Genomic DNA, 24,894 nt, shown 5'->3' on the forward strand with positions numbered 1-24,894 from the left:
GGGGCGGGGCGGGGCTAGGCTTGGGATCGGGTGGCAGGACTAGGAGGGGCCAGGCATAGGGCAGAGTAGGGTAAACTAGGGAGCGGGCAGGCGGCTGCTCCAGCGGGTCCTCCTCACCTGCGCACTCCCCATCCTTGAGGACGTAGCCTGGCTCGCAGGTGAGGGCTTTGTAGCAGCGGAAGGAGCCCAGCGTGTTCACGCAGTGCTCGCCCCGGCTGCACGTGTGCAGGTCCGTCACGCACTCGTTAATGTCTGCAAGGAGAACGGGGCTGACCGTCAAGGCCTGCAGGGTGCTCCTGGATGGACAGTGGCCGGGAGCAACCAGGGGGCCTTAGGCCATCAGGAAGGAGGGAGCGCTGGCCCTGCCCTCTAGGTACTCACCGTTGGGAGCCAAGTGCACAGCTGAGGTCCCCTGTCCATGCACCCCTCCATCCAACAAAGATTTAAGCAACCGCGAAATGCCAAGCACCCCTCTTGGCAAGAGGGGCGCACGCACCCGTGAACAAGACGCACACAAATGGCCGCGCTTGGGCCAGATATGCAGATACACAAGCACAGGACGGGGCGGCTGTCGGGAGTGCTGTGCTGACCAGCGCAGGGGGAGGACGCGGGAGAGCTGGGTCAGCAGGGGTGTGGTTTCCCCTGTGGGCAGGGTTCTCAGGAACAGCTCTGTGAGGACCTCTGGCAGGTTGCTGGGCATGGTGGCACATGCCTGTCATTGCTGCACTGAGGGAGGCTGAGGCAGGAAGATCACAAGTTCAGAGTTCTGCCTGGGCAATTTAGTGAGCTCGTGTTTCAAAATAAAAAATAAAAGGACCGGGGATGTAGCTCAGAGGTTGAGCGCTCCTACACAAAGATAATAATCCAGGCAGACGATGAGGTGGGGGAAGCCGTCTGGTTCTAGAGATATGGAGAAGGCAGAGGACCCTGAGACCCACCATGAATGAGATGAAGGGGGTGACAGGAGCCAAGAGACAGCGCAGCCCCTCTCTCCAGGCTCACAGGGGCAGGCGGTGCTGTTCTACTGGACTGAAATCACAGGCAGCAACCAGAATGGAAGTTAGAGCACCCGGCCCCAGCTACACCCTGCCCCTAGTTCACGTCCTGTGCAGGGTGAGTGGTTCCCCGCACCTTCCCGCAGCCGGGCCCACCTGGAACACTTTTCCCAGGGACCAAGACAGTCCTTAAAGTGCAGAGCACAAAAAAGACAAATGGTAGAAGGACAGGGGAGTCCCTAGCAGAGGTCATACCCACTACTCTCCCTCTTTGGCTTACACACCTCCAGGTATGAGGAGCTCACTACCTGTGGAGATTGCCTCAGTGTGATATATTTGTAGAATAATGACCATGACAAAACACTAGCGAACTTGCTTACTTGGACTAGCTCCTTCCATTTCTACACCATCATCTCATTCACAGATGCACAAACCATCCCTTTTCTTTTTTCTCTTTTTTTTTTTCCTTAGATTTAGCTAAAGTGCTGAGTTGCCCAGGCTGGGTTTGAACTTGCAATCCTCCTGCCTCAGCTTCCTAGAGCGCTGGGATTACAGGCATACATCACTGTACCCAGCCTGTTTGACATCTTCTAAGCAGAAAGTGGCACAGGCAGGATTTGAACTCAGGCAGTCTGGCTTCAAGGCCACTTTCCTGTCACTGCCAGGCTAAGGAGCTGGGAGCCCCGGAGTTGTCTGCAGATGTGCACGGGGGGGGGCTGCGGGAACAGGGGCACCAACACTGTCCCTCGAGCACATGAGGGTGTGTGCGGGTTTGTGCAGGATGAGAAAGGACGGAGACAGGAGAGCATGCGCAATGATGCTGTGCTGACTGCAGGTGTCTTGTGGCTTGTGCACCCACTCTCCAGCTGTCGGGGACCCCCTTCACCTCACAGGTTCGTCTCCAGGCCACCAGGGAGCCTGCCTATGGGGCATGGGGAGAGGGGTGCACAAGCCCCAGCAGGGCCACCTTCCCAGACAGATCACAGACCCGCCCCAGACAGGAAGAGCTGCCACCCGCCGGCAGACAGGTCAAGAGGCATGCGCTGTGCCCAAGGCTGGATGCCTAGGGCAAGCATCTCTGCCGGGCCTCAGCCAGCACCTCGGGCCACCTGCCCACAGCGCAGGGCTGGACACAGCCCCCGGGCACAGAGAAGACAGCCGGGCTCTGGTCCCTGCCTCCTGCCTTTGTGCTTCCCGACCATCCTCAGAGACAGGTGCAAATTCCACCTCTCCAGAAAGGGCATGCAGGTGCCACCAGTGGGAAGATGCCTCCCTCTGCCTGTGTCCCGCACACTGCAACCTTGGATCTATCTGAGAACGGTGGAGGACAAGCGCTCATGTCCCCTCTGTGACAGCATCAGGTTGCCCAGAACCAGGAGGGCAGCAGGGCCTCCTCACTGCCCACAGAGAGGTCCTGGAGACCCAAGCCAAGGGCACAGAGATAGAGTGGAGAGTTGGGACCAGTGCTAACCCTGGCCAGGCACAGGCAGTGCAAGGACAGAGCTCTGCCCTGTCCCCATCCTCTGGCCCCTGTGGAGGCTCAGAGAGGAGCTTGGGGTCCCTCAGCAAACACCACCAAGCTGGGGGACAAAGCCAGGTGGATCAGCCGCGAGTTATCCATTTACCCTTGGAGAGATTCTAACTGCACCTAAGGACCGTGAGCAGCTGGGGACCATGCTGTCCACGAGCTGTGTGCTGTCCTGCACCCGGGACCCTCAGCCATCAGAGGGGACCAAGAGCCACCTCTTCGCAGAGGGGGACACTGCGGCTGGGAGAGGACAGGTCACAGAGCCGCCTGTCTGCAGACCCCATGCACCCCGTCCCGCTGCCCTGTCAGTGACCAGCCGAGGACACGTCCCTGAGCACTTTCAGACACACAGGCACGTCCCTGGGGAAAGCAGCCTCCCAGAGGACAAGCGGGACAAGACACCAGGACACGGGTGTGACACAGAGCATGGGGCCAGCTGTGTGAGGGCTCATATGCAAAGGACGAGCCTTTAGCATGTGGCCTTCGCGGCGGGCTGGGCGTGTCGCAGAGCGCAGAGCGTGACGCTGGCGGGCGCGGGTGGGGCCCTCGCTTACCCACGCACTTCCTGTGCGCGTTGAGGATATAGCCCTCAGCGCAGAGCACTGTGTGGTTGACACAGGAGAAGGATCCCAGGGTGTTCACACAGAACTGGCGCCGGCTACAATCGTGAGTGCCCAGCAGGCACTCGTCTTGGTCTAGTGGCAGCCGCGGAAGGAAAAACAGAGGGGCCGTTAGAGAGGCGGGGCCTGCGCTGGGGCAGCCAGTGACAGAGGGCCAGCCAAGACCCAAAAGCGGGCAGGAAGTGCCCAAGCCTGAGTTGGCAGAGCCCAAAGATGTCAAGAGCTGAGCCCCAGCAAGGACAGATGGAGCTGAGACTCAGCTAGGAGAGGCAGGCGGCCTCGGGCGGTCGCACGGCGCCACAGAACCAGGCGCCACCTCCCTCCCATGCTGTGCACCAACCCCTCGGCCACAGACAGTAAGGGACCCAGGGCACAGGGCTGCACACCCAAGGCCTCAGGGGCAGGTTCGGGTGTGAGTGCACACTGGAGGTGCTGTGCTGTGCTGCGAGGCTGGGGCCCACTCAGAGCGGGACAGGGCAAGAGAAGCCCCAAAGCTGGAATGCTGTAAAAACACTCGAGCCGGCTATAGCTGAGGAGTCACTGGAGTATTTCAGACACTGCGGAGAGAGCCGGACTCCTCTGCAGAGCGGGCTGCGTGTGCTCTGATGGCGCACTGCGGCCTCTGCCCGTGCCCGCGGCTCCTCCTGCCGGGGCCCTGGAGGGGGGCAGGCTGGACAGACGGCACTCCAGCCAGGTCGGAAGGCAGTGACCCCAGAACGACACCCTCTTCTGTACTCAGGATCCTGGGAGGTGGCAGGGGACAGAGCCCAGGGATCAGAGCCCCGACTCTGGGTGGGCCCCTGTGCTGTGCGTCCTGGGCAAGTCCGCTGCCCCGTCTGGGCTCAAAGCATGTTTTTGGCCCACACTGGAACCCTCGGCGTGCTCGGCCCCGCCTCCTTCCGTCACTAGGTGGTAGAGGCTGGGGACTGTGCAGGCTGCCCGAGACGTCACCCAACCACAGCACCACTGTGCAGCGCAGAGGGCGTGGCTCCCAGAGGACCGTGAGGACACCACGCCACCTCGCTGGGGCCGAAGGGACGTGGGCCTCTTTGTGAATGGCAGTGGCAGCGCACTGTCGCCAGGGCCCGTCCCACCTCTGTCATCTTGGTACCACAGGCTGGCTAAGACCCCCTCGCCAGGCTCCCCCGGCAGCCCAGCAGGGGATGGAGGCCATGCCTGGGTCACCCCAAACAAGTGGGTGTCACTTCCGTCCTTCCCTTTCTCCACCTGGGACAGGAGCACGGAGAGACAGGGTGCTCACAGGCCAACTCCCGCCATGGACGGGGACAACACAAGGACGCAGCAAAGCGAAGTGTGGCCCAGAACCTCGCCAGAAACACAAATTCCCGTCCTACTGGAGCCACTGAGGGGGGATCTGCTCCCCCAGGTCTCTGGGCGCCGGGGTGCAGCTCAGTGAGGAGGACTGCTCGACTGCTCAGCATAGTCGAGCCTGAGCAGCACTGTTTCCGCAAGAGCAGAGCGAGGAGATGGGAAGAGCCCAGGCCCAGACACGGCAGCATGGGGCCACCTTGGAGGGACAAGGGCTCTGCCACACAGCCAAACCTGTCACTCACAGACCCCACCGCAGGTAGCAGGCAGCCCCGTGGCACTCACCTTCGCAGGACACGCCGTCGGCCATGATGGCGTAGCCGGGGAAGCAGGAGCACATGGCCGAGCCCCCGATGACGCTGCACACCTGCCTGCAGGGCCCGTTGTCTGGGGGGAGCAGCACAGGATCAGAGAGAGCCGGCCACGTGGCTCCCCATCACCCCGGCTCTGACCCGTGGGGCTGAGGCAGAAACCGAGGCGTAGGGAGACGGAGAATCTGGGATGCAAGAACCACTTTCCTGGGGCCCCACCTCCCCCACCATTCAGGCCCCAACCCCTTCCTCTAGTGACACAAAAGAAGGAAGAGACAGAAAGCGGAGAGGCACAGGGGAAGAAGAGAAGGAAGGGATGGAAGGATAAATGGATGGACGGATGGATGGATGGATGGATGGATGGATGGATGGATGGATGGATGGACAGACGCACACACGCACGGATGAACAGTTGGATGGACTGACAGATGGATGGATGGATGGACTGACAGATGGAAGGATGGATGCATGGATGGATGGAAGGATGGATGCATGGAGCTCAGGGTAGAACACTTGCCCAGCAGGTCGGATGAGGCCCTGGTTCCAGCCCCAGCCCGGCACAAAAGGAGACAGGGATGGAATGAAAGGAGAACGACAAGGGATGCATTACTGAAGCTGGCCTCCACGTCAGCTCACCAAACAAGGACGCGCTATCTCAGTTTTATAGGAACGGAGGCAAAAAGCAGACAACGGGCTTTCTGGGGGCCACACACCCAGGCTCCAGGCTCCCCTCATCTCCCTCCACAGCTGTGTTCTCCTCTCCTCACCCAGCACACACGGGCACCCACCAGCCCCCCAGCAGAAGCACCCCTTTGCCAGGGCCATTTGCCAGCACCCAGCAGTCCAGGCGCAGCCAGTGGCCCTGGGCCCCATCTGGGGACACTGTCCCCACTGCTCACCTTTGCAGGTGTTAGGCTGTGGCAGGGGCAGCGGGATGGTGTTGGGGGCCGCCTGGGCTGGCCCGGGTCCCGGCGCAGACTCCCGTGTGGCCCCTGGCTGTGGGGCTGTCCTGTCTGCCGGGGCAGAGCACAGAGCAGAGGGTGGAGTTTGCCTCGGGTATGCACGGGCACCAGCCCTTCTCATACTCGGGCACCACACTGGGCACTGGCGGCTGGCTTCACTGAAGCCCTTCCAACATCACAGAGAGGAAACTGAGGCTCAGGGGGCAGATGCTCCTCACGTAAGAGCCGTCTCACAGCTCCTTGGGGGCACAGGAGGCTGGGGGGAAGGTAGGCAGGAAGGGGAGAGGAGCAGGTGGAGGAGTGTCTGGGTTAAAAACAAATCCACCCCTTCTGCTCCGGGGCTGAACACCACAGCACCGCATGGCCGCAGTGGGTCTGGGCAGAGCCTGGCGCTGCGGGGCTCCACATGGAACCTCCGCCCGGCCTCAAGAGTCTCCGTGGCTGCCTTGCACCAGTCCCAACATGAGCAGCAGCAGGTGGCAAAGCACCGTGCCATCCCCCAGCTCAGAAGGCCCCACCCTGCTCACTCCGCACCTGGGCGGCAGGTGTGGCCGTCGTCCTGCAGCGCGAAGCCGGGGAAGCAGGTGCAGCGGTAGGATCCCACCGTGTTGATGCACAGATGCTGGCACAGCTCTCCTGGCAGCAGCAGGCACTCATCCTGATCATCACCGGGCAGGCTGTTGGGCAGCTCAGCCTCTGTGCCCAGCGACAGGGCCTCCCGGCTTCCCATCTCCGGCTCTGAAACTGGGGTGGGGGGCAGAGCTCAGGACTGAGCAGGTGGCTGGGCACACAAGCCCCACACACCAGTGTAGGTCCAGCGGGTGGTGAGGATGCAGGCAAGATGGATGGATGGAGGGCTGCACGGAGGGAGGAAGGGAGGGACGGACAGATAGATGAGTAGATGGATAGATGGGTAGACAGAAGAGTGAATGAGTGCAGGGATGTATGTATGAGTGGGTGGATTAATAGACGAATGGGTAATGGATGGACAGACGGATGAATGGATGGATGGGCAGACTAAGATGGATGGATGGATGGATGGATGGGTAGATGGATGGATGGATGGATGGATGGGTGGATGGGTGGATGGATGGATGGGTGGATGGATGGATGGATGGATGGGTGGATGGGTGGATGGATGGATGGATGGATGGATGGATGGATGGATGGATGGATGGATGGGTAGATGGATGGATGGATGGATGGATGGGTAGATGGATGGATGGATGGAACGATGGATGCATGGATGGGCAAATGGGTGAACAGTACTGCAGTAGTAAGAATGAACCCATGAGAGCTGGGTCCAAGTCTTCATTACCTGAGTCCCCTGCAGGAGGCCCTGGCCAGGTCCCCAAGCAAGCTCTTGCTAAGGTGCTAAGTCAGATTCTCACTGCCCAGACTCAGTGACATAGGGAGATGTCACCTGGTCACAGAGGGTCCCCTACCCACCAAACCTGGGTCCATCGGTGGGGATCAGAACCCTGCCCCAGGCTTTCCTTGGGTACACCGCTCTGGGCAGCACCAGGCCGCTGGGATCAACCCAGCTCCCAGTGCTGTGAAGAACACAGGGAAGAGATGGGAGAGGGTGGGCTGAGCAGCTTTGGGAGGCTTTCTCTGAAACATCGCGGGGAGGGGCAGGGCCAGGACTGGAGCCAAGGCCTGCGGCCCTTCCAAGCTCTGTGCCACCTGAGACCTCAGCCCTTCCAGCAGCCACAGGCAGCCGAGCTCCAGAGAGAACAGCTGCACAGAGTCAAGGGGGAGGAACATGGTTCATATGACAGTGTTTACATTAAGTTCCTGCTTGTCAGGCCCACAGAAGGCTGAGGTAGAACTGGACCCAGGGCCCCTCATACACCAGGGCCAGGCCATACCCCCACATTTCAGACTCAGCTCACACTCAGCAGCCGTCCTGGCCCTACTGCCAACACCTCTGTAGCCCAGACTGACCAGCAGTTCCTCCCAGGAGGAAGGAACGTGTTGTCACTGGTCCTGCTGCTGCCTGCCATGTGGCCTACCTGCTCCCTGCCTGCCCATCTGCCTTCTGATCCCTGAAGCTGGATTTCCTCCCAACATGACCTCAAAACAGATTCTTCTAGATCATAAGCTGGGTCTTCTCATCAGCACACAAGCAGTCCCCTGGATGGGCGGGTGGATAGATGGGTGGGTGGAACGATGTGTGGGTGAATGGATGAGTGGATAGACAATGGATGGATGAGAGGATGAATGAAAGACTAGAAGGATGGATGGATGGACAGGTAAGAGAATGGATAAAAGACGGAAGGACGGGTATATGAATGTGGGTGGGTGGATGTGTGGGTCGATGACTGGGTAGATGGGTACATGGATGGGTTCATGGGTGGGTGAATGAAAGGGTCAGTGGGTGAATGAGTGGACAGATGGATGGGTGAGTGGGTGGAGGGATGGGCAAATGGATGGGTAATTGCATGGGTAAGTGGATGGGTGGGTGAGTGGATGGTAATTGGATGGGTGAGTAAGTCAGTGCATAGATGCATGAATGGATGAGTGGCTGAATGGGGTGGATGGGTGAAAAGATGGGTAAGTGGGTAGATGGCCGGGTGGGTGAGGGGGTGGACGGGTGAATGAATGGGTGAGTGGGTAAATGGGTGGATGGGTTGATAGATAGATGAGTGGATGGATGGGTGAACAGGTGGGTGAATGGGTAGTTGGACAGGTGGATGGATGGGTGAATGGATGGCTGGGTGAGGGGGTGGATGGGTGAACAGATAGATGTGTAGATGGGTGGATGGGTGGATGGGTGGATGGGTGGATAATGGACGGGTGGATGGATGGGTGAGTGAGTGGGTGGATGGATGCATGGGGAGGAAAAGGATGCATAAATGGACAGAGACAGGAGGGTGGGGAGTGGAAAGTGGAGGGATAATGATGGTAGCTGGTGGTCAGTGGGAGGAGTGGGTGGTACACAGAGAACCAGAACAGATCCACATTTCCATATCAACAAGGTAGAGTCCAGTCCTAGTCCACAGAACTCTGTCTAGAGCAGAGCTCAAACCTAAAGCTACAGACAATGACAGGCCCAGGATCCCCAACATAAAGCAGCAATCCAGCCTGGGTTGGGACCACCCCCAAAATTCAGTTCCCCCTCCTCCCCAAACCACCCCCAGGCTCCAGCCCAGGAAGGACATCACCCACCTCTGCGCGGCGCAGCCTCGGGCTCTGGAGGCCGGCGGACCTCGGGCACGATGAGGGGGTCCTCGCCCTCACAGCAGGAAAGCATGACATGGTTGCAGGGGTAGCCCAGGTTGGGGTTGGACTCACACGGCTGGCCCTCAGCCCGCACATGGAGCCCCAGGCCACAGCAGTCGCAGCATTGCTGGAGGAAGACTCAGTAGAGTCAGATTTACAGAGGTGAGTTTTCAGTAGTTTGCTTTGTTTTGTTCAGCGCTGGGGACTGAACTCAAGGCCTTCACACTGAGCTGCGTCCTTAGCCCTTTTTATCTTTTACTTTGAGAAAGGGTCTTGCTAATTTGTTAAACTGCCCAGGCTGGGCTTAAATTTGCAACCTTCTGCCTCAGCCTCTCAGAGTGCTAGGATTACAGGCAAGGAACTCCATGCCCAGCTCTCAGGGGAGCTTCTAAGTGGGACTCACTGTACTTCGAAATCTGTCTGTTTTGCTCTCCCCCTCTCCCTCCTGAAGCACATACATGACAGCTGGAGTTTTTACAGCCGTCAGGGCCTCAAAATATCCCTGAAGATGGAGGCTCCACACTAAGGGAGATTAAAAAGAAAACTAGAAGCCTGGGTCCCAGATCTACCCCATCTCAGACTGCATATTTGCAAGAAGAAATGAAGTTTAGTTTCTTTTAGCAATGGTGGTAGACTGGCTGCGATCAGAGGCGCAACTGTCCCCTCCTCCTTGAGTCCACTTCTTTGCAATATATTTCAGCTTCCTGTGCTATGACAGTGGCTGTGCCTGAGGACTTGCTTTGGCCAACAGCATGAGACAGAAGCAGCAGTGTGCCAGCTTGCACACAGCTACACTTGGATCCGGGTGTCCAAAGGCTGGCGTCGTGAAGGCGTGGTCCTCGGCTTGGGCTACTGGAGGGCAGTAGAACTTTTGAAAGGTGGGGCCTGGCGGGAGGTCTTAGGTCACTTATGCCATACATTCTGTCATGGTACCAGAAAGCTGACCAACATGCATATTTTCATCCCCTTTCTTAGAATCCAGCACGACTGCTAGCTGACCAGGCCCCCAAGACAGGCTGCAGGGTTAGACAGATGGCTCATGGCCACCACATAAGCAAGACCACAGAGACCAGCTGGGCAGAGCTGACCAAACTGGTGCACTGGGCCTGTCATAAGCTGGGGGGCTGTGGACACTTTGTTATGCAGCGATAGCTAGCTGATGCTCCAGGCTTATGTCTCCCAGGGTGGAACCTCCCTCCAACTGAAGCCCTGCCGTGGACACAGCACCTCCTTCCTGGCATTGCCCCTGGTCTTCCCCACGTCGCAAGAGTCAAAGATTTCTAGCCCCATTTTCTAGAGGGAGGAGCAGATGCTGAGAGCTGGGAATCAGCCTAGGGATAAACGTAAAGAAAGAAATGGGATCTCATGCTCGCTTGTCAACAAGGTCCTCTCCTAACATCAGGAAAAATGGACCCCAAAATGACAAAACCCTAAGTCAACATCTTCTCCCCAGTGCTGCCCCTTGCAGAGACCTCTGTCACCATTACCCAGGCTCGGGACGAATGGGTTTCTTCAACTCCTTCCCCTCCACCCCAGTCAGGACCAGGCCCTTTCTCCAAGGTCTCCTGAAACAATCCCCAGCCGTCTGCTCTTGCCTCTGCTGCAGAGACAGCTCACTGTTCACCCCAACTCTATTTTCCCCCTTACTGGTTTTTAGTGGGCACCGGACCTCCCCAGAATAAAGACTACATTTCCCAGCCTCCCTTGCGGTTGGACGGCTACTTGACTAAGTCCTAGTCAATGAGATCTAAGCAGAGGCATTTTCTGCTCTTAAAAGTGGGCTCTTCTATCTGGGTGCCATAGCCCTTGTCTGCAATCCCAGTACTCTGGAAGGATCACAAGTTTGAGACCAGCCTGGGCAATTTAGTGAGACCCTGTCTCAAAATTTCAAAAAGGCCTGAGGATTTAGTGTAGTGTGAAGGTCCTGGGCTCAACTCCTAAACACTTGAAAATAGGAAAGGAATTCTGACGTATGTGATAACCAAGTGAATCTTGAGGACATTATGCTAAGTACAACAGCCAGTCACAAAAGGACAACACTGGGTGACTGCACTTCTTGAGGTCCCTAGAGTGGCCCAACCCATGGAGAGAGAAGCGGGGTGTGGGTACCAGGGGCTGGGGGTGGGAGTTAGTGCTGAATGGGGCAGTTTCAGTTTGAGAAGATGGGCAGACAAGGCCTAACATGCACGGTGTGCCGGCTGCACAACGATGCATGTGCTTGGCGCCCCGGGATGGCACACTTCAACGTGCTGGCGTTGATTTTATGTCGCATGCATCTGACCACACCAAAAAGGAGCTGAGGAGACCACAGTCCCTTCCAGCCCTCTCCTGCCTCTGGTGAAGGCTGCACAGCCATCCTGGACCATGAGGCAGAGCACCAAGGCGGCAGGAACTTCTCCCCGTCTCATCCCTGCCCTCCTCCAGTCCCCATGTGAGAGAGGAAACCAGGGTTCTGGCAGGCTCCCTGCACCTGAAACCAAACTGACGCCCCCGAGGCCAGCGTGAGCTCCAGCACAAGCCACTTTCGTCCACAAAGTCCCCCTCTGGGCCCAAGACCTCAGTGTAGCAGGACCCCCAAAGCCTGTCTCCCCACCCCCACGGTGGCACGCCCCACTCCCTACCTCTGCAACTCATGCTGCTACCTCTGCCCTGTCCCGACTCCCCTGTCCATGCAGGAGGAAGTGCCTTAAAGACAGGTCCCACACTGCCAGGGAGGATCCAGATTACAGCCCTAAAACTCTCCTTGGCACCCACCTCCCACCCTCAGGCCAAGCCACAGTCCTGCCAGTGATGGACGAGACCTGCCATGTCACTTGCACGACCTCAGCTCCTGCAGCTCCCCACGTTGGTCCCACCCCAGCCGTGCAGGCTCCCTGTCACTCCTGGGTCATGCTAAATGTGCTGACCTCAGGACCTTTGCTCATGCTGTATCATCTTTCTGCTTGGAAAGCACCCCAGACGTTCTCCACTATTCGCTCCCACCTCCTCCAGGCTTTCACACAAGGGTCCCCTTCTTGGTGAGCCCATGGCCAACTATCCTGTCACTGCCTACGCACTCCTCTCTCTAGCTCTTCCTCTGTGGCACTGTCGCCTACGGCACTATCACCTCCTGACACAACACACGACAGTGTTCCTCCCTTGCCATCCTGATGGAGATGCTCACGGAGCAGGGCCTGTCACCAGGTATTCACTGCTGCGTCCCCAGTGCCCAGAAAAGTGCCCCACACACCCTGGGCCAACAGGCATCTGACAGTGTCTTCTGTGCGGGTGCTGGGACCCTCTCACTCTGCAGCACGGCCATGGCCACTTACCTTGTATAGGGACACACTGCAGGTGTCATTGTCCTCAGCCCCACAGGCCTCGCCCTCCTTGGCTCCCAGCACGCCGGCCACACAGCTCTTCTCCTTCAGGTAGGACACGCAGCATTGCCTCTGGGCTGTCCTGCAAAGGTGCGCATCAGCCCCGCTGGAGGACGACAGCCCCCACACTACAGAGGACAGGCAGAGTATGCTGCCCAAGACGCGGGCACAGTGGACCAGCGTGGCTGGCAGGGCACGTGCCAACCCGCCACTTGGTGTGGGTTTGTTTCTTGGCTTAAGCAAGAAGACTCAGGCCTGGGTCCCTTAGGACTCAGAGCCATGCGACTCTGAGTGCCGAGGGGAGAAGGCACCGTTCACTGCCCACTGCCGGGACAGACTGGCACAGGCAGAGCCAGCCCCAGAAAGGCCATCAGGCAGGGCTGTCCTGGGACAGAGGCAGCCGACGAGCCAGGCCAGGGTTGCAGGAATCACGGGGCGCGGGATTCAGCGCCACCTGAGGTGGGCATATCCCGGGGATGATTGCTCAGGGAAGGAAGTGCTGAGCTCCCCGTCATAAGCGGGATACAAGTGTACACTCAGGCTACGAAGCCCAAATCTAGGGGTCTGAATGCTGAATGCTCTTACTCCTCAGGACCCCGAGTCGGTGGGAGCGGGTAAGGGACAGGAAAGCGAGTTAGAATTTAAATTTCCCCGAAGAAGGCTGCACAGGCTGGGCCCTGGAAAACGCACTCTGAATCTGCCCAGGCGCTCTGGGTGAATCACACAGCCTCCTGGAATTGCAAGCTCCTTGACTGGAGAAATGAGCAGGTTGGAAAAGGTGGCGCTGCTGGAGAAAGGCGGGGAGAGGGGCTGCCCCAAATGTGCCCTCGGGCGTCTCACCTGCACACGTCGCCCTGGGCGCCGCTCTCGGGCATCTCTGTGCATTCGTCGTTGTCGATGGCCCACTGCTGCCCCGCCGCGCAGCACGACTCGATCAGGTCCTTGGTGGAGCCTGCGGGCACAGCAGGCGCAGAGGAGGCCTCGGCCCAGGACTCCAGGGCTGAGGCCAGATCCCGACCCTCACTGACGGCGGGACCCCGCCCCCGCTGCTGTGCACCCGGCTGCGACAGCCAGGGAGCGGCATGGCCCACCGCAGACTCAAGGGGGAACAGGGCCGAGGCCCCTCCAGCTCCCACCCCCACTCCTGAGACCCTGGCTTTGCTTCAAGGAACCCAATCTGAGTCGCCAAGGCAGAGCAGGAGGTAAGAAAACAGCAGCGATAGCCAGGCAGGGTGGTGTACACCTGTAAAGTCAGCTACTTAGGAGGCTGAGGCAGGAGGATCACGAGTTTGAGGCCAAGGTGGGGAGAGGGGCTCCCCCGAGTCAGTGGGAGACTTTGCTGCTAAAGCCCCTCCTTTCAGCAAGACTTTGTCTCAAAATAAAAAACAAAAAGGGGCTGGGGATGTAGCCCAGTGCAATGGCCTTGGGCCCAATACCCAATACAAATGCATGAACAGAAGAGGGAGGGACACAGAGAGAAGAAGAGGGAGAGGGAGAGAGGGAAGGAGGAGCTTTAGCAGCAAAGGACCCGCCAACTCAGCAAGGAAATTTATTGGAAGAAATGGGAGAAACCAGACGGGAGAGAACGTCTTAAAACTCAGATTGCTGGTGGCAGAGTGCTTGCCTAGCATGTGCAAGGCCTAGACAACCCAAGGAATGACAATTTAAAAGGTATTAAAATTAATGCTAATGAACAATTGTTATTCTAACATGATGGCCAAAAATAAAACCAGCATGCTCAAATTAGTGGCTTCCTTGTATCTCAGAAACAATGACATAGGAAAATCCTATTTGCAAAATACACAAACCTAGAAATAAATCAACGGTAAAGATGTTTGACGTACGTGAAAAAAAAACATTCGATGGTCTAATGGGTATAACAGTAGGCTTTATTCTAAGTACACACCATGTATCTGCCCCAGAAACTCAGTACCTGCGCCTGCTTGGCAAGCACGAGCTCCAGAGTTTGATTCCCAGTACCAAAAAAACCAACAAAGAATCTCAGTACCTTAAAGATGTCAATTCTCCTAGACTTAATCTTCAGCCTCAAAGCAGTTCTAATCACAGTCCCAGCATAATTTCTTACAAAACTTGTTGAGATGATTCTGACATCCATGCAAAAAGTGAAGAAATGCCTAAGAATTGTCTTAGTTACTTTTTTCTCACTGCTGGGACAAAATATCTGACGCCCAAAATTAAGGAAGGAAAGGTTTATTTCGCTTACAGTTTGTGGAGGTTTCAATCCGTACTTGGCAGATTATAAGGCAGAGTGGCACGTGGCAGAGGGCTGCATCTCAGGGCGGCAGCACACAGCTAAGCAACAACCACACACCAGGGCGGAATGGGGGAGGAATGCCCCAAGCACTGTTTTCCTGTCCCTTACATATGCAAACTATCCACTCCCGAGCAGGTGCAGCTCTCACACCCATATTCAAACTGTAATAGCCTGCCCCTCAAGCCTGGCCGCTTGAGGCTTTGGGGGGACACACAGATTCAAACCATAACAAGAATATTCAAGAAAGCTTCCAAAAAGAAGAGAGAGAGAGAGAGAGAGAGAGAGAGAGAGAGAGAGAGGTGGTGGGGGAGCAGGTCTTTCTCTACTATTATAAAAAATGCACTTTAAAGTTCTAAGCATTGAAAAAAAAGGTAAGGAGATCGAGGGACCCGAACAGGCTCCGAGACAGAACTAGGTGACATGGTTTCTGAGGTACGATGAAGGTGTTCGCCAAGCACAGCAGGGCCAGTGTGATGGTGTGGAGTTTGACTGCGCCCCGAAGGCCATGTGTTGAGGCCAGGGGCATCCTGGGAAGCTGTGGGACCTCTACCTGCTGGGTCCTGGTGGCAGGAAGTGAGGTCATTGGGGGCGTGGCCTTGAAGGGGCTGGGGGGCCCACCTTGGGTATTTGCTGAGTTGCTGAGACCTTAGAAGCTGCAGTATCAGGAGGCAGAACCAATGCTCACCATCTGAACCTAAGGTGGCACAGACACCCTCAACCTGGCACACGGCCTGGATGCCTGGCACAGCCCTACCTCCAGCTGCTGCTGCCAGACTAGGGATTTGAGTCTCTGTAGCCACTGAGAGCCATGTCGCCACTCAACGCTGACTCTGCCTGTCACACTCTGGCTTGAATACTTCCAGCCGTGGGGCGCTCACCCCCAGACACGGTCTGCTCCTGGTCTTGGAACTCCCAGTCACTGTGTTCTCTCTCATAGGCTCTCTCTGCTTCTCACGCCTCCCTCGGGATCTGCCAGGGCTGCCTTAAAGAGATCAGGGTGGTAACAGGTCCTGGCATCCTGGCCAGATGACACGTGGTGGACGTCCACGCCAGGTGACAGCACCGCTAAGATGGACTGGGTATTCACAACGGGCTGGACACAGGCCCAAGGTTTCTGAGTCTGTTGTGACTCTGGTTTTACAGAAGAAGGGAGGAATTGCAAGGCCCAGCCTCAGTGTCCCACTTTCCCTCTGATCCAGGCCTCAGCACCGCCACACCTGTGGCACAGGCACCTTGATGTAGCCCCACCTGAAGGTCCCCTCCGTGCATCTCACCATCAGCAGCCCTTGAGGCGGCTCTGCTATTGTGTGCACTGAACGGAGAGCTCTTCCGGCCCCACCCCTGCTGGGAAGCAGGGCTTCAGCCCCCACTGGCAGACTTCCTGCCATTCTCTCCTGGTCTTTCCCACAGGCCTCCCTCATTTCCAAACAAAGGGCCCTGGGTTAAGACTCCCGGCCGGGAAGGCCACCCACGAGGAGTAAGAGTGGGGACTGGTACTGAGGCCGCCTTGGAACTGCCAGCTACATCCAACACGTGGGAGACCGGGTCCCCAAAGCCCAACCCATGAGGCCCCCACGGCCCCACAGCCTTCCAGGGCAGGGCACTGCCCCCCGACGGTTCCTGCGCTCCCCAGGCTCCCCTGCCAGCAAAGAGCTCAGCACCCTCAGGTCCCTCCTAGGCCAGTTCTCCAACCCGTCCCCCAAGGGATGTTCACCTCCAAAGAACATCCCAGGGCACCACCTCTCCCCTGCTCGGCCCCCACCGCCTGACCCTCTGCTCTGCTCCTGCCCTCCCGCCACCTCTTGTACGTGCTGGAATGACCCTCCAAGTCCCTGCATGCTGACAAGCCTCACGTGGTGCGACCCCACAACCACACACCTCGTCTCTGTTCTCTGGCCTCTCTCTCAGTCTCACCATTCCCTCCTTAAACTTTTCATGCCGTTCCTACCCCAGGGCCTTTGCATGTGCCATATCATGGCACCCCATCTGCCACCGTCTCCCAGGCAGCTCCTCTTTTGGGGAGTCTCATCTTCTCAGAGCGAGGGTCCCCGACCTCTGTCTCTGAACTGACATCCACCCCAATCTCACCACACTACGCCACTGAGTCTCCTCTGTCACGCCCTGGCCGTGAGCACCCTTCCTCACCGAGAGCTCCACAATGCCACTGGAAAGCCAGTAGAGGACACAGTGTGACAATGACAGGTTCCGTGTGCCGCCGTCACCCCTGCACCCATGGGCCAGCAGCCAACCACTCACCGCCACCCCGGAGTGCGAGAGCTGCCTCCCCGGCTTCCTATTTTTCCCTCTACAACGTCCCTACCAGAGGACACACCTGTTCCAACCACCAGCCCGGGCAGGGTCTCGGGCACCAAGAGTCAGCCGCGTCACCTCAGGGTCCCTCGAGGGTAGCACAGGGCGGCACACGATGGGCAGTGTCAGCAAGTCCCGGTGGTGGCACGCACAGCGCCTCCTGCCATCAGCTCATCTCACCCACAGTCCGCGTGACCAGGTCCCCGCCCACGTATGAGGAGGGGGAGGCCAGGCCACCTCAGGAAAGTGACCAGAAGACCCAGGCCTGCGCCTGTCCACCCCATCGGCTGCCTGTAGGTGGCAGTTTCTACCCGTAAGTCGCCGTCACCTCTGAGCACAGGGGTCCAGCGTCCTGCTGCAGGACATGGGTGGCCACCTGTCGCCTGAGCCTCTGCTTCCTCGCCTGTGAAATGGCCAAATAACCTCTGAAGGATTCGGGGTGTGGCAAACCGGAGGGGTTCGACAAATGTGAGCCCGTCCCCTAGCACACGAGTGAATCCACCAGCAACGGACGACAGGACAACTGTCCCGGGAGCAGCAGGAGCCTAGGGGCCTCTGCCTCGCCTTTTGGCCTCCCCTAGGTCACCTGGACCCCTCCAGTGGGAGAGGGCGAGGGTGGAGTCCAGGGGACCTCACGCTCCCCTCCCTGAGGCACAGAGGGAGACCTGGTCGCCTACAGGCAGCGATGTCACCTGCAGGTACAGGACGACTGTGCCTCCTGGGCTCCAGGCCCTCACGACGAGGGTGACACACCCAAGTCACACAGGCACGCACTGGAGGAAGCAGCAAGTCCTGGGGACGCTGGGCACTGCCTGTCACGTGAAGTTGAAAACAAGAGACGAGATTCTCTAGGCGGCAATATGCCCAGAAAACTAGCCGAACACTGAAGACCAAGACTGTCCTCGGAAAGGAAGCCAGCTCAGGGAGAGCAGCCAGGCACGCAGGGACAGATCCTACAGGACTCGCCTCGCAGGAGGTCCCCGGAGAGGCCACGTCCAGAGGGCCCAGGAAAGTGGGTGCCAGGGGCTGGGGGAGGGTGGGGGCCCGTGTGGATGGGGACAGCTCCGGTGTGTGGAGCTGGCTGGTGGTGACGGCTTCACAACACTAATGCCGCAGAGCTGCTCGCCCAGTCACTGGGAATGCCATGCTGTGGATTTAAAAAACTGCACCTCAGTGTAGTAAGAAACCTGTGGTCCAGCCCTTCGCTCTCCCACGCTGCTGGGAGACAACGCTGCCCTGGCACAAACAGGAGGCCCCACGCTTGCTGCCCCTCTGCCAGCAGAGGTTCCAGAGACAGCCTCCGTGCCGGAGCAAAGAACTGACGTGCGAGCCATCCGATCTCACGCAGGTGTTGCGAGGACTTCGCTGCACTGAGATGAACCGAGTCTCGGGAGGAACGTGTGGCCGGCCTGGGGCATTTCAAGACGGAGACCCAAGACCCCATCACAGCCACCGTCCTGCGAAGGGGCCCAGCACTGGCCGTGGAGGAAGGAAACTGACTGTCTCTGTTTACCCCTTTTGTATTCTGCACGTGTTTCTATCATCTGCAGGTTTTACCCATTCAGGAACCCGGGCCTATAAAACTGTTCCCTTATAAAAAAGGTTCCGGAATTCCAGGGCTTCTACCCCTTTGATCCCAGGACAATGGGTCTCCCAAACAATCCTGGCCAGGGGTCGTGACCTGCCGGCCAGGCCCCTCTGCTTGATGTCCGAGCCCTGAAGAATTCCACCTTAGGGAACGCTGCGGAGGGACCTTTACTTGGCAGGGGATGGGGACGCCTCCCTTGGCTGGGGCCCTGTTTGAAGAGGATGTTTGCGGGCCCTGAGAAAACAGTGTGAAAATAGCTTCTGCCAGCACAGGCGTCCCCCGGGGGGCACCTGATGGCCCCGGGTGGTGCCTTCCTCGGCCACTCAGGTGCCCTCGTCGGGTTAGGAGGTCCATGGAAGCCAGAGTTCTGGGTTCCGCTGTCTTCTAGGATCCCAGAAACAGGCCACGATGGCCGAGAAGCAGCAGGAGCCGCTGGGCTGGGCTCCCGCGAGCCCTCTGTTCAGCCCTGGGCGCCCTCATGGATCCAACGGGCGGCCTCCCCTGCTCCCTCAGCGCCGGGCTCTCCTGTCACCTTGCCCGCTCACGTGGGCGTTCAGTGTCTTCCCAGTCCCCAGCAGACCCCTCATGGCCTTGGCACCAACGGATGCTGTCCCAGGAGGCGCCGACCTCCCCTGTGGACCCCCTGACCTTGGGCTTGGCAGCCAGCAGCTAGATGCCAGCCTGCACCCATGCTACGGTCAGCTCTGGGGTGAACGCCCTGGTGTGTCTGGGGACTGTCACTCGGCCTCTCCTGCTGAGGCCACCTAGAACCAAGCCTCACCAAGCAAGGCACCCAGACCCGGGAAGACACTGTGGGCAGCGGGGACTTGCCCAAAGCCCCTGCGCCTGGGGGTCTGGCCACCGCCCAGCTGAAAGAACTGCGCCCTGGAGAAGCAGGGTGGCCTGCCTGATGCCACGGGCAGGACACTTACTCTGTGAGATGACCCTCACCCGCGGCACAGACAGCAGGGCCCAAGTCGCTGGGCCCATGCCCAGGAAGGGTGCAGACAGGGTGTGAGCAGACAGAGGCAGGAAAGGGTGGGCCCGGCCTCAAGGAGCCTCTGCCCCGGCCGCGCCACACGCTCAGCCCCATCCCTGCCACCTCATCTGAAAGTGGCCCCAAGATCCCCAAGGAGGCCAGGTTTCACAGCTCCTCCAGAACACCACCTGGGGATTGAGTTTTCCAACAGTCTTAGAGGGAAAATATAATGTGCCAACATCCAGAAGAAAAACCCCCACACAGAAATGGAAGGACGATCAAAAAAGGTCTATATGTTTCACATATCAGCTTCTTGGTCAGAGCTCATCTCAAGCCAGTCTGACGTGAACGGGACAAAGCTGCCAGGCGTGCAGGGCCGGTGCACAGCACCGAGGAGTGCACTGTTTTAAAATTGGGACTGCGAGGCCAGGCATAGTGGTGCATGCCTGTGAGCTCAGCCCCCGGAGGCTGAGGCAGGAAGATCGCTGAAAGTTCAGAGGCCAGCCTGAACTACATAGTGAGTTCAAATCCAGCCTGAACTACAAAGCAAGACCCTGTCTCAAAAAAAAAAACCCAAGTAATACTGAAATAAAGTAAAACCGGGGCTTGGGCATGAATCTCCAAGGGAGACATGTGCGTCTTACCCATGAGGCCCAGCTGAAAAAAGAATTGTGACCCCAACACCATATCCAGAAACAAACTCCAGATGGACAAAGGATCTAAACACAAAAGGTCAAACCATCTAGAATATGATGACATCAGGAAAACACATGAGGGTAGACAAAGATTTCTTACACAGAACATAAAATGCACTAACATAAAAGTAAAGATCAGTGGGGAGTGGGGGTGCACGCCTGTAATCCTAGCACTCTGGAAGGCTGAGGCAGGAGGATCACAGGTATGAGCCCAGCCTGGTCAGCTTAGTGACTTAGCAAGGCTCTGTCTCAAAATATAACAGAAAAAAGAAAAGGGCTGAAGGTGGATGTAGCTCAGTACAAAAGCCCTGAGTCCAATTCCCAGTAAAGATGAGTAATTAGGAGTTCACTGGAGTCAGGAGTTTGTGTTCCTCATATGACGACATTTGTGATAGACTCATCAAAAAGCACCAAGTGAGTGGGAAGACAGGATAAGATAAGACACTTACAAGCCACAGGACCAGCAGGACCAGCTGCTCTCCAGGACCAGCCGCCATCAGGCAGAGAGGCCTAGTCTTAGAAACGGGCAAAGGGCAACAATATGTCACAGGAAACAACAGCTGGATGAAACCGCACTCGGCACCCTAACTTCGGAGGAAACATGTGAAAACCACGAGGGAGACCTCTGTGAAAGGCAAAGCGGTCCCCAGGACTGGCCGGCGTGCGGGGCGACCAGCAATCGCACCCACTGCTGGGACTGGCACTGATGTGTGTGGCAGAATCTGCTAATACCAAACACCCGTTCTTTTTTTTTTTTTGGTTTTTCTCCGGTACCGGGAACCGAACTCACGACCTTGCGCTTGCCAGGCAGGCGCTTTTGCCGCTGAGCTAAATCCCCAGCCCCTAAACACCCGTTCTGATGCGTGGGTCCACTGCAGGGGCCCAGGAATGCCCAGGCCTCCGAAGACGCACACAGGATCACTCCCACCACGGCACCCGCTGTGGCCCCAACTCAAAATGACCTGAGTATCAGCACCAAGGTAGCTCCACAAACTGATTTATTCCTACACCGGAACAGTTGCAATTGCAGTGTGCAATTTAAGTGCCATTAACTGTGTTAGCAGCAAATGCAACTGCTCTGAGGAGTCGCGGATACCTTATCTCATGCTAAAGAAGCCAGGATCGTGGTGGTCATTCCCACCGGGACGAATTCACCGACAGGCAGGGGCCCACTGAGTTCCAGAGGGAGGGAAGATGACAGCTCCCTGGGAAGGGGCAACTGGACATGCTGGAATCTCGGCATGGTTTCGATCGGCGGGTGCAGCGCCCGGGGGTTACACAGGGAAGATGAACTCACCGGGCCGGTCTACCAAGACCACGCATTAAAAGGCGTAGTTACGTGATTCTGGGTTTCAAGACACCCCAGAGAGTGTAGATTATGCCTCAGCAGAAACCTGCAGAAAGGAGCAAACCCAGGAGATATTAATAGTAAACAAGCAATAGCTAATCACCCTCAATGAGATACTTCTACTATAGGCAGCTAAGTTAGGTAGGAATAATGTAGGCAGTCATACAGGGTGGGCCCCGGGGAGAGTCGATAGAAAAGATGATAACCCCTTACAACGGGGGCCAGAGGCGCATCAGTTGGAGGCCAGACCTCAAGATAAAGATGGAATGACAGGCCCTACCTGCTTCCCCAAGGGATAAGATAAGGGGCAGCGCCTGGTCCAATCAAGTCTATACAGACAACAATCACCTCAGTGGGTGACCAAAACCTCGAGACCTACCCCTTCCTAAAACATTCTTTGTTCTTTCCACGTACATTTGCTACGTGACCTGCTTCCCCATTGGGTCAATATTACCTAAGCGGCTGTACTTACAGTCTTATTGGTTGATCACAGCTCTAACCCACATTGCACCCACCTCGTGATTGTGTTCTATAAAACTCTTTAAAAAGTGGGCTCACGGGCAACCCACCTGGGTCCCCTCCTGTCTCTCAGGAGCTGTCTCTCTCCCTCAAAATTTCCTACTCTTAACCTCTGTTGTTCCTTAAAATTCATTCCTTGGTTTTGGGGAACACAAACTCTGTGTATCAGATATCGAACAGGCTGAGAGTTATATCTATTTCCCCTACATAAACTAAAGGCCCTATTTACCTTTATGGAATGAGCTACAAAATAGAGTTTGGGGACAAGTGAAGAGATATGAACGTATGATAACTGTGTTATGTGTAAGATAATGCTCTGTGGCAATATAGTGGGACAATGCATTTTTTTAGAGATTGTGTTTCCAGCATGCACACATGCTATTTACAGGTGTGTACCCTGCATGCATGCATGTACACTATGTAAGCATCTACACAACCCTCTACACCCACTGGCTCTATATCTGTGGATTCAACCATCTCAGTACAGAAAAATATTTGAAAAAAACATGCCATCTGTACTGAACCTGTGCTAGTGTTTTTCTTACCACTATTCCATAAACAATCTATTATAACAAGTATTCATATAGCATATGCATTGTATTAGCCATTATAAATAATTTAAAGGTGAGTGAAATACAGGTGTCCAAATTTGTGGGTTGCCCGAGTGAAGAGGAACTATCTGGAGCCATGTATAAAATATTTAATATAGTTAATGTATAAAAGTTGCAAAAGTTTTTCTATTTTAACTTATTGAAATTTTTTATGAAACAACACAGGTCAGGAAAAAGGAACCCTTCTACACTGTTGGTGGGAATATAAACTAGTACAACCACTATGGAACTCAGTATGGAGATTCCTCAAAAAATCTAAGTCAGAAATTCCACTTGGCTGGGTGTGGTAGTGCACACCTGTAATCCCAGCATTCAAGAGGCTGAGGCAGGAGGAACACTGTGAATCTGAGGCCAGCCTGGGCTACAGAGTGAGTTCAAGGCCAGCCTGAACTGCATAGTTCATCTTCCCTCCCACTGGAACTATGTGATGACACCCTCTATCAAAAAGACAAAGAAAGTAAGTAAGTAAGCAAGCAAGCAAGAAAGAAAGAAAGGAAGGAAGAAAGAAAGAAAGAAAGAAATTCCACTTGACCCAGCTATTCCCCTCTAGGAATCTTCCCCAAAGAGTAAAAGACATCATATGATAGTGTCGGATGTGCACCCATATTTACAGCAGCACAATCGTAATAGCTAAATCTTAGAAGAGGTATGGCCATCAACAGATGGATGGATAGAGAAAATGTTTACACACCATGGAGTACTACTCTGCCATGAAGATACACTTCAGTACTTGTACGAGGATGGGTGCATCTTGAGACCATAATGTGAAGTGAAATAAATCACAGACACACAAGCTGAAATACATACCACATATGAGAAAACCAAATTATAAATAAAGAGCAAGATAACAGGATAGGAAGTAGGAAGATAGAGCTTTGTCAAAGGGGAAGGGGAGAAGGAGGGAGGGGAGGGGAAAGGATGAAAAAAGAAATGAAGATGTGCTCTGCACACAGACCAGCTCCACCCAAGGAATGTAAACAATATATCCTCAAACATGGACTGATAAAAACATTGTTTTAACTTTTATAAAGTTCAATAAGAAAGCTGATATGTGTACTTAATAAACACCTGTCTTCACAGGCACACACGCGTGTGAGTTGAAATACCAGTCATTGCTGCGTTCCAGCGATGTGCCGAGTCACGGGCACGTGTGAAGTCCAACCCACAAGGAACCCATTCCACTGCATGTGGCGGGCACAGGACACAGGGTCAGCGCTGCACCTTGCTGTCCCCTATGCATTGCCCCTCTGCCCCATCAGTGTTTGAGCACCCTGCAGTCAACCATGAAAAATGCCCCAAAAAATCACATAATGCTAAAAATGTACGGCCTCACGGGGCCAACTTCCCAGCTGTCCAGGGCTGGCTGCCCTGTGTACGGGATATAAAGTTCATGGAAGGATATGTGTAGGTTATGCATGAGTACTATGATCATATACAGGGGCTTGAGCTTCCTTGAAGTTTGGTACTCAAGGGGACCCCTGGAAACAATTCCCTGCAGATACCGAGGACCAAGACAAGTGCTTATACGCACTTAATACCCATATGCACACATATGTGTGTGTGGGTCTCAAAGAAGAGAGAGCCCTGGACAATAACAGGGTTGGGACTTTTCGCTGAGCCCCTCTCCTCAGACAGCCCCCGTGGGTCCATCCCAGCTGCCTGCTGTGGGTCAGGGTGCCAGTGGTGCTGTAACAACAGAACCGCAGTTCCTGAAGAGGGCTCCATGCAAGCCCCAGTGCTCGGCTTCCAGCTGCTCTAGCAAATTGACAGAGGAGGCGGCTGAGCAGTCAGAGGACCCAAGAACAGAAGAAGAACAGGCCTCACCTTCCTGAATTCTGTAAATCCTCCTTCATTAAGAAACTACTTCGGCACAAACTGTAGTTGGATGGAATTCCGTTTGTCCACGTAGTGTTTGGTAAGCATTATTTATAGATGAATCTCACGACCAAATTCTCTGCACCATTTATTCCTTTCTAGTTTAATGCAAACCCCAGGTCATTGTGCACACAGTTTAATGAGAGATATTTAACTAGGATTTAATTATGAGAGATGTAAACACACGTTTTTGGTGTGTATGGTGCTGGGGATCAAACCCAGGGCTTCTTGCATGCTGGGAAGAGCTCTGCTACAAAACTACACTTCCAGATTGCCACATATTTTTTAACATGTTGTGACAAGTAGTGACTTATTTAAAAAATAAAAATAGCAACATCACGTATGAAATAATTGGACTGTTGTTT

At 55.9% G+C, this 24,894-nt stretch overlaps 1 protein-coding gene across 2 annotated transcripts in view; it reads right to left on the reverse strand.

Annotated features, from left to right (window-relative positions):
- Fbln2 (fibulin 2) overlaps nucleotides 1–24,894 on the reverse strand; it is an 88,619-nt gene that overhangs the window by 11,967 nt on the left and 51,758 nt on the right. Inside the window, exons 4-11 of one of the 2 annotated variants that reach the window (XM_005386977.2) lie at nucleotides 13,170–13,281; nucleotides 12,282–12,411; nucleotides 8,917–9,097; nucleotides 6,280–6,489; nucleotides 5,683–5,796; nucleotides 4,758–4,859; nucleotides 3,078–3,218; nucleotides 118–252 (exon numbers count right to left, since the gene is read on the reverse strand). In XM_005386977.2, the coding sequence (XP_005387034.1) occupies nucleotides 118–252; nucleotides 3,078–3,218; nucleotides 4,758–4,859; nucleotides 5,683–5,796; nucleotides 6,280–6,489; nucleotides 8,917–9,097; nucleotides 12,282–12,411; nucleotides 13,170–13,281 (1,125 nt within the window). The remainder of the gene's footprint in view (nucleotides 1–117; nucleotides 253–3,077; nucleotides 3,219–4,757; nucleotides 4,860–5,682; nucleotides 5,797–6,279; nucleotides 6,490–8,916; nucleotides 9,098–12,281; nucleotides 12,412–13,169; nucleotides 13,282–24,894) is intronic. The other variant, XM_005386978.2, reaches the window with a different exon arrangement.

Source organism: Chinchilla lanigera, unplaced genomic scaffold (genome assembly GCF_000276665.1).
Source record: "Chinchilla lanigera isolate Chin_1 unplaced genomic scaffold, ChiLan1.0 scaffold00028, whole genome shotgun sequence".
Classification (NCBI taxonomy): Eukaryota; Metazoa; Chordata; class Mammalia; order Rodentia; family Chinchillidae; genus Chinchilla; species Chinchilla lanigera.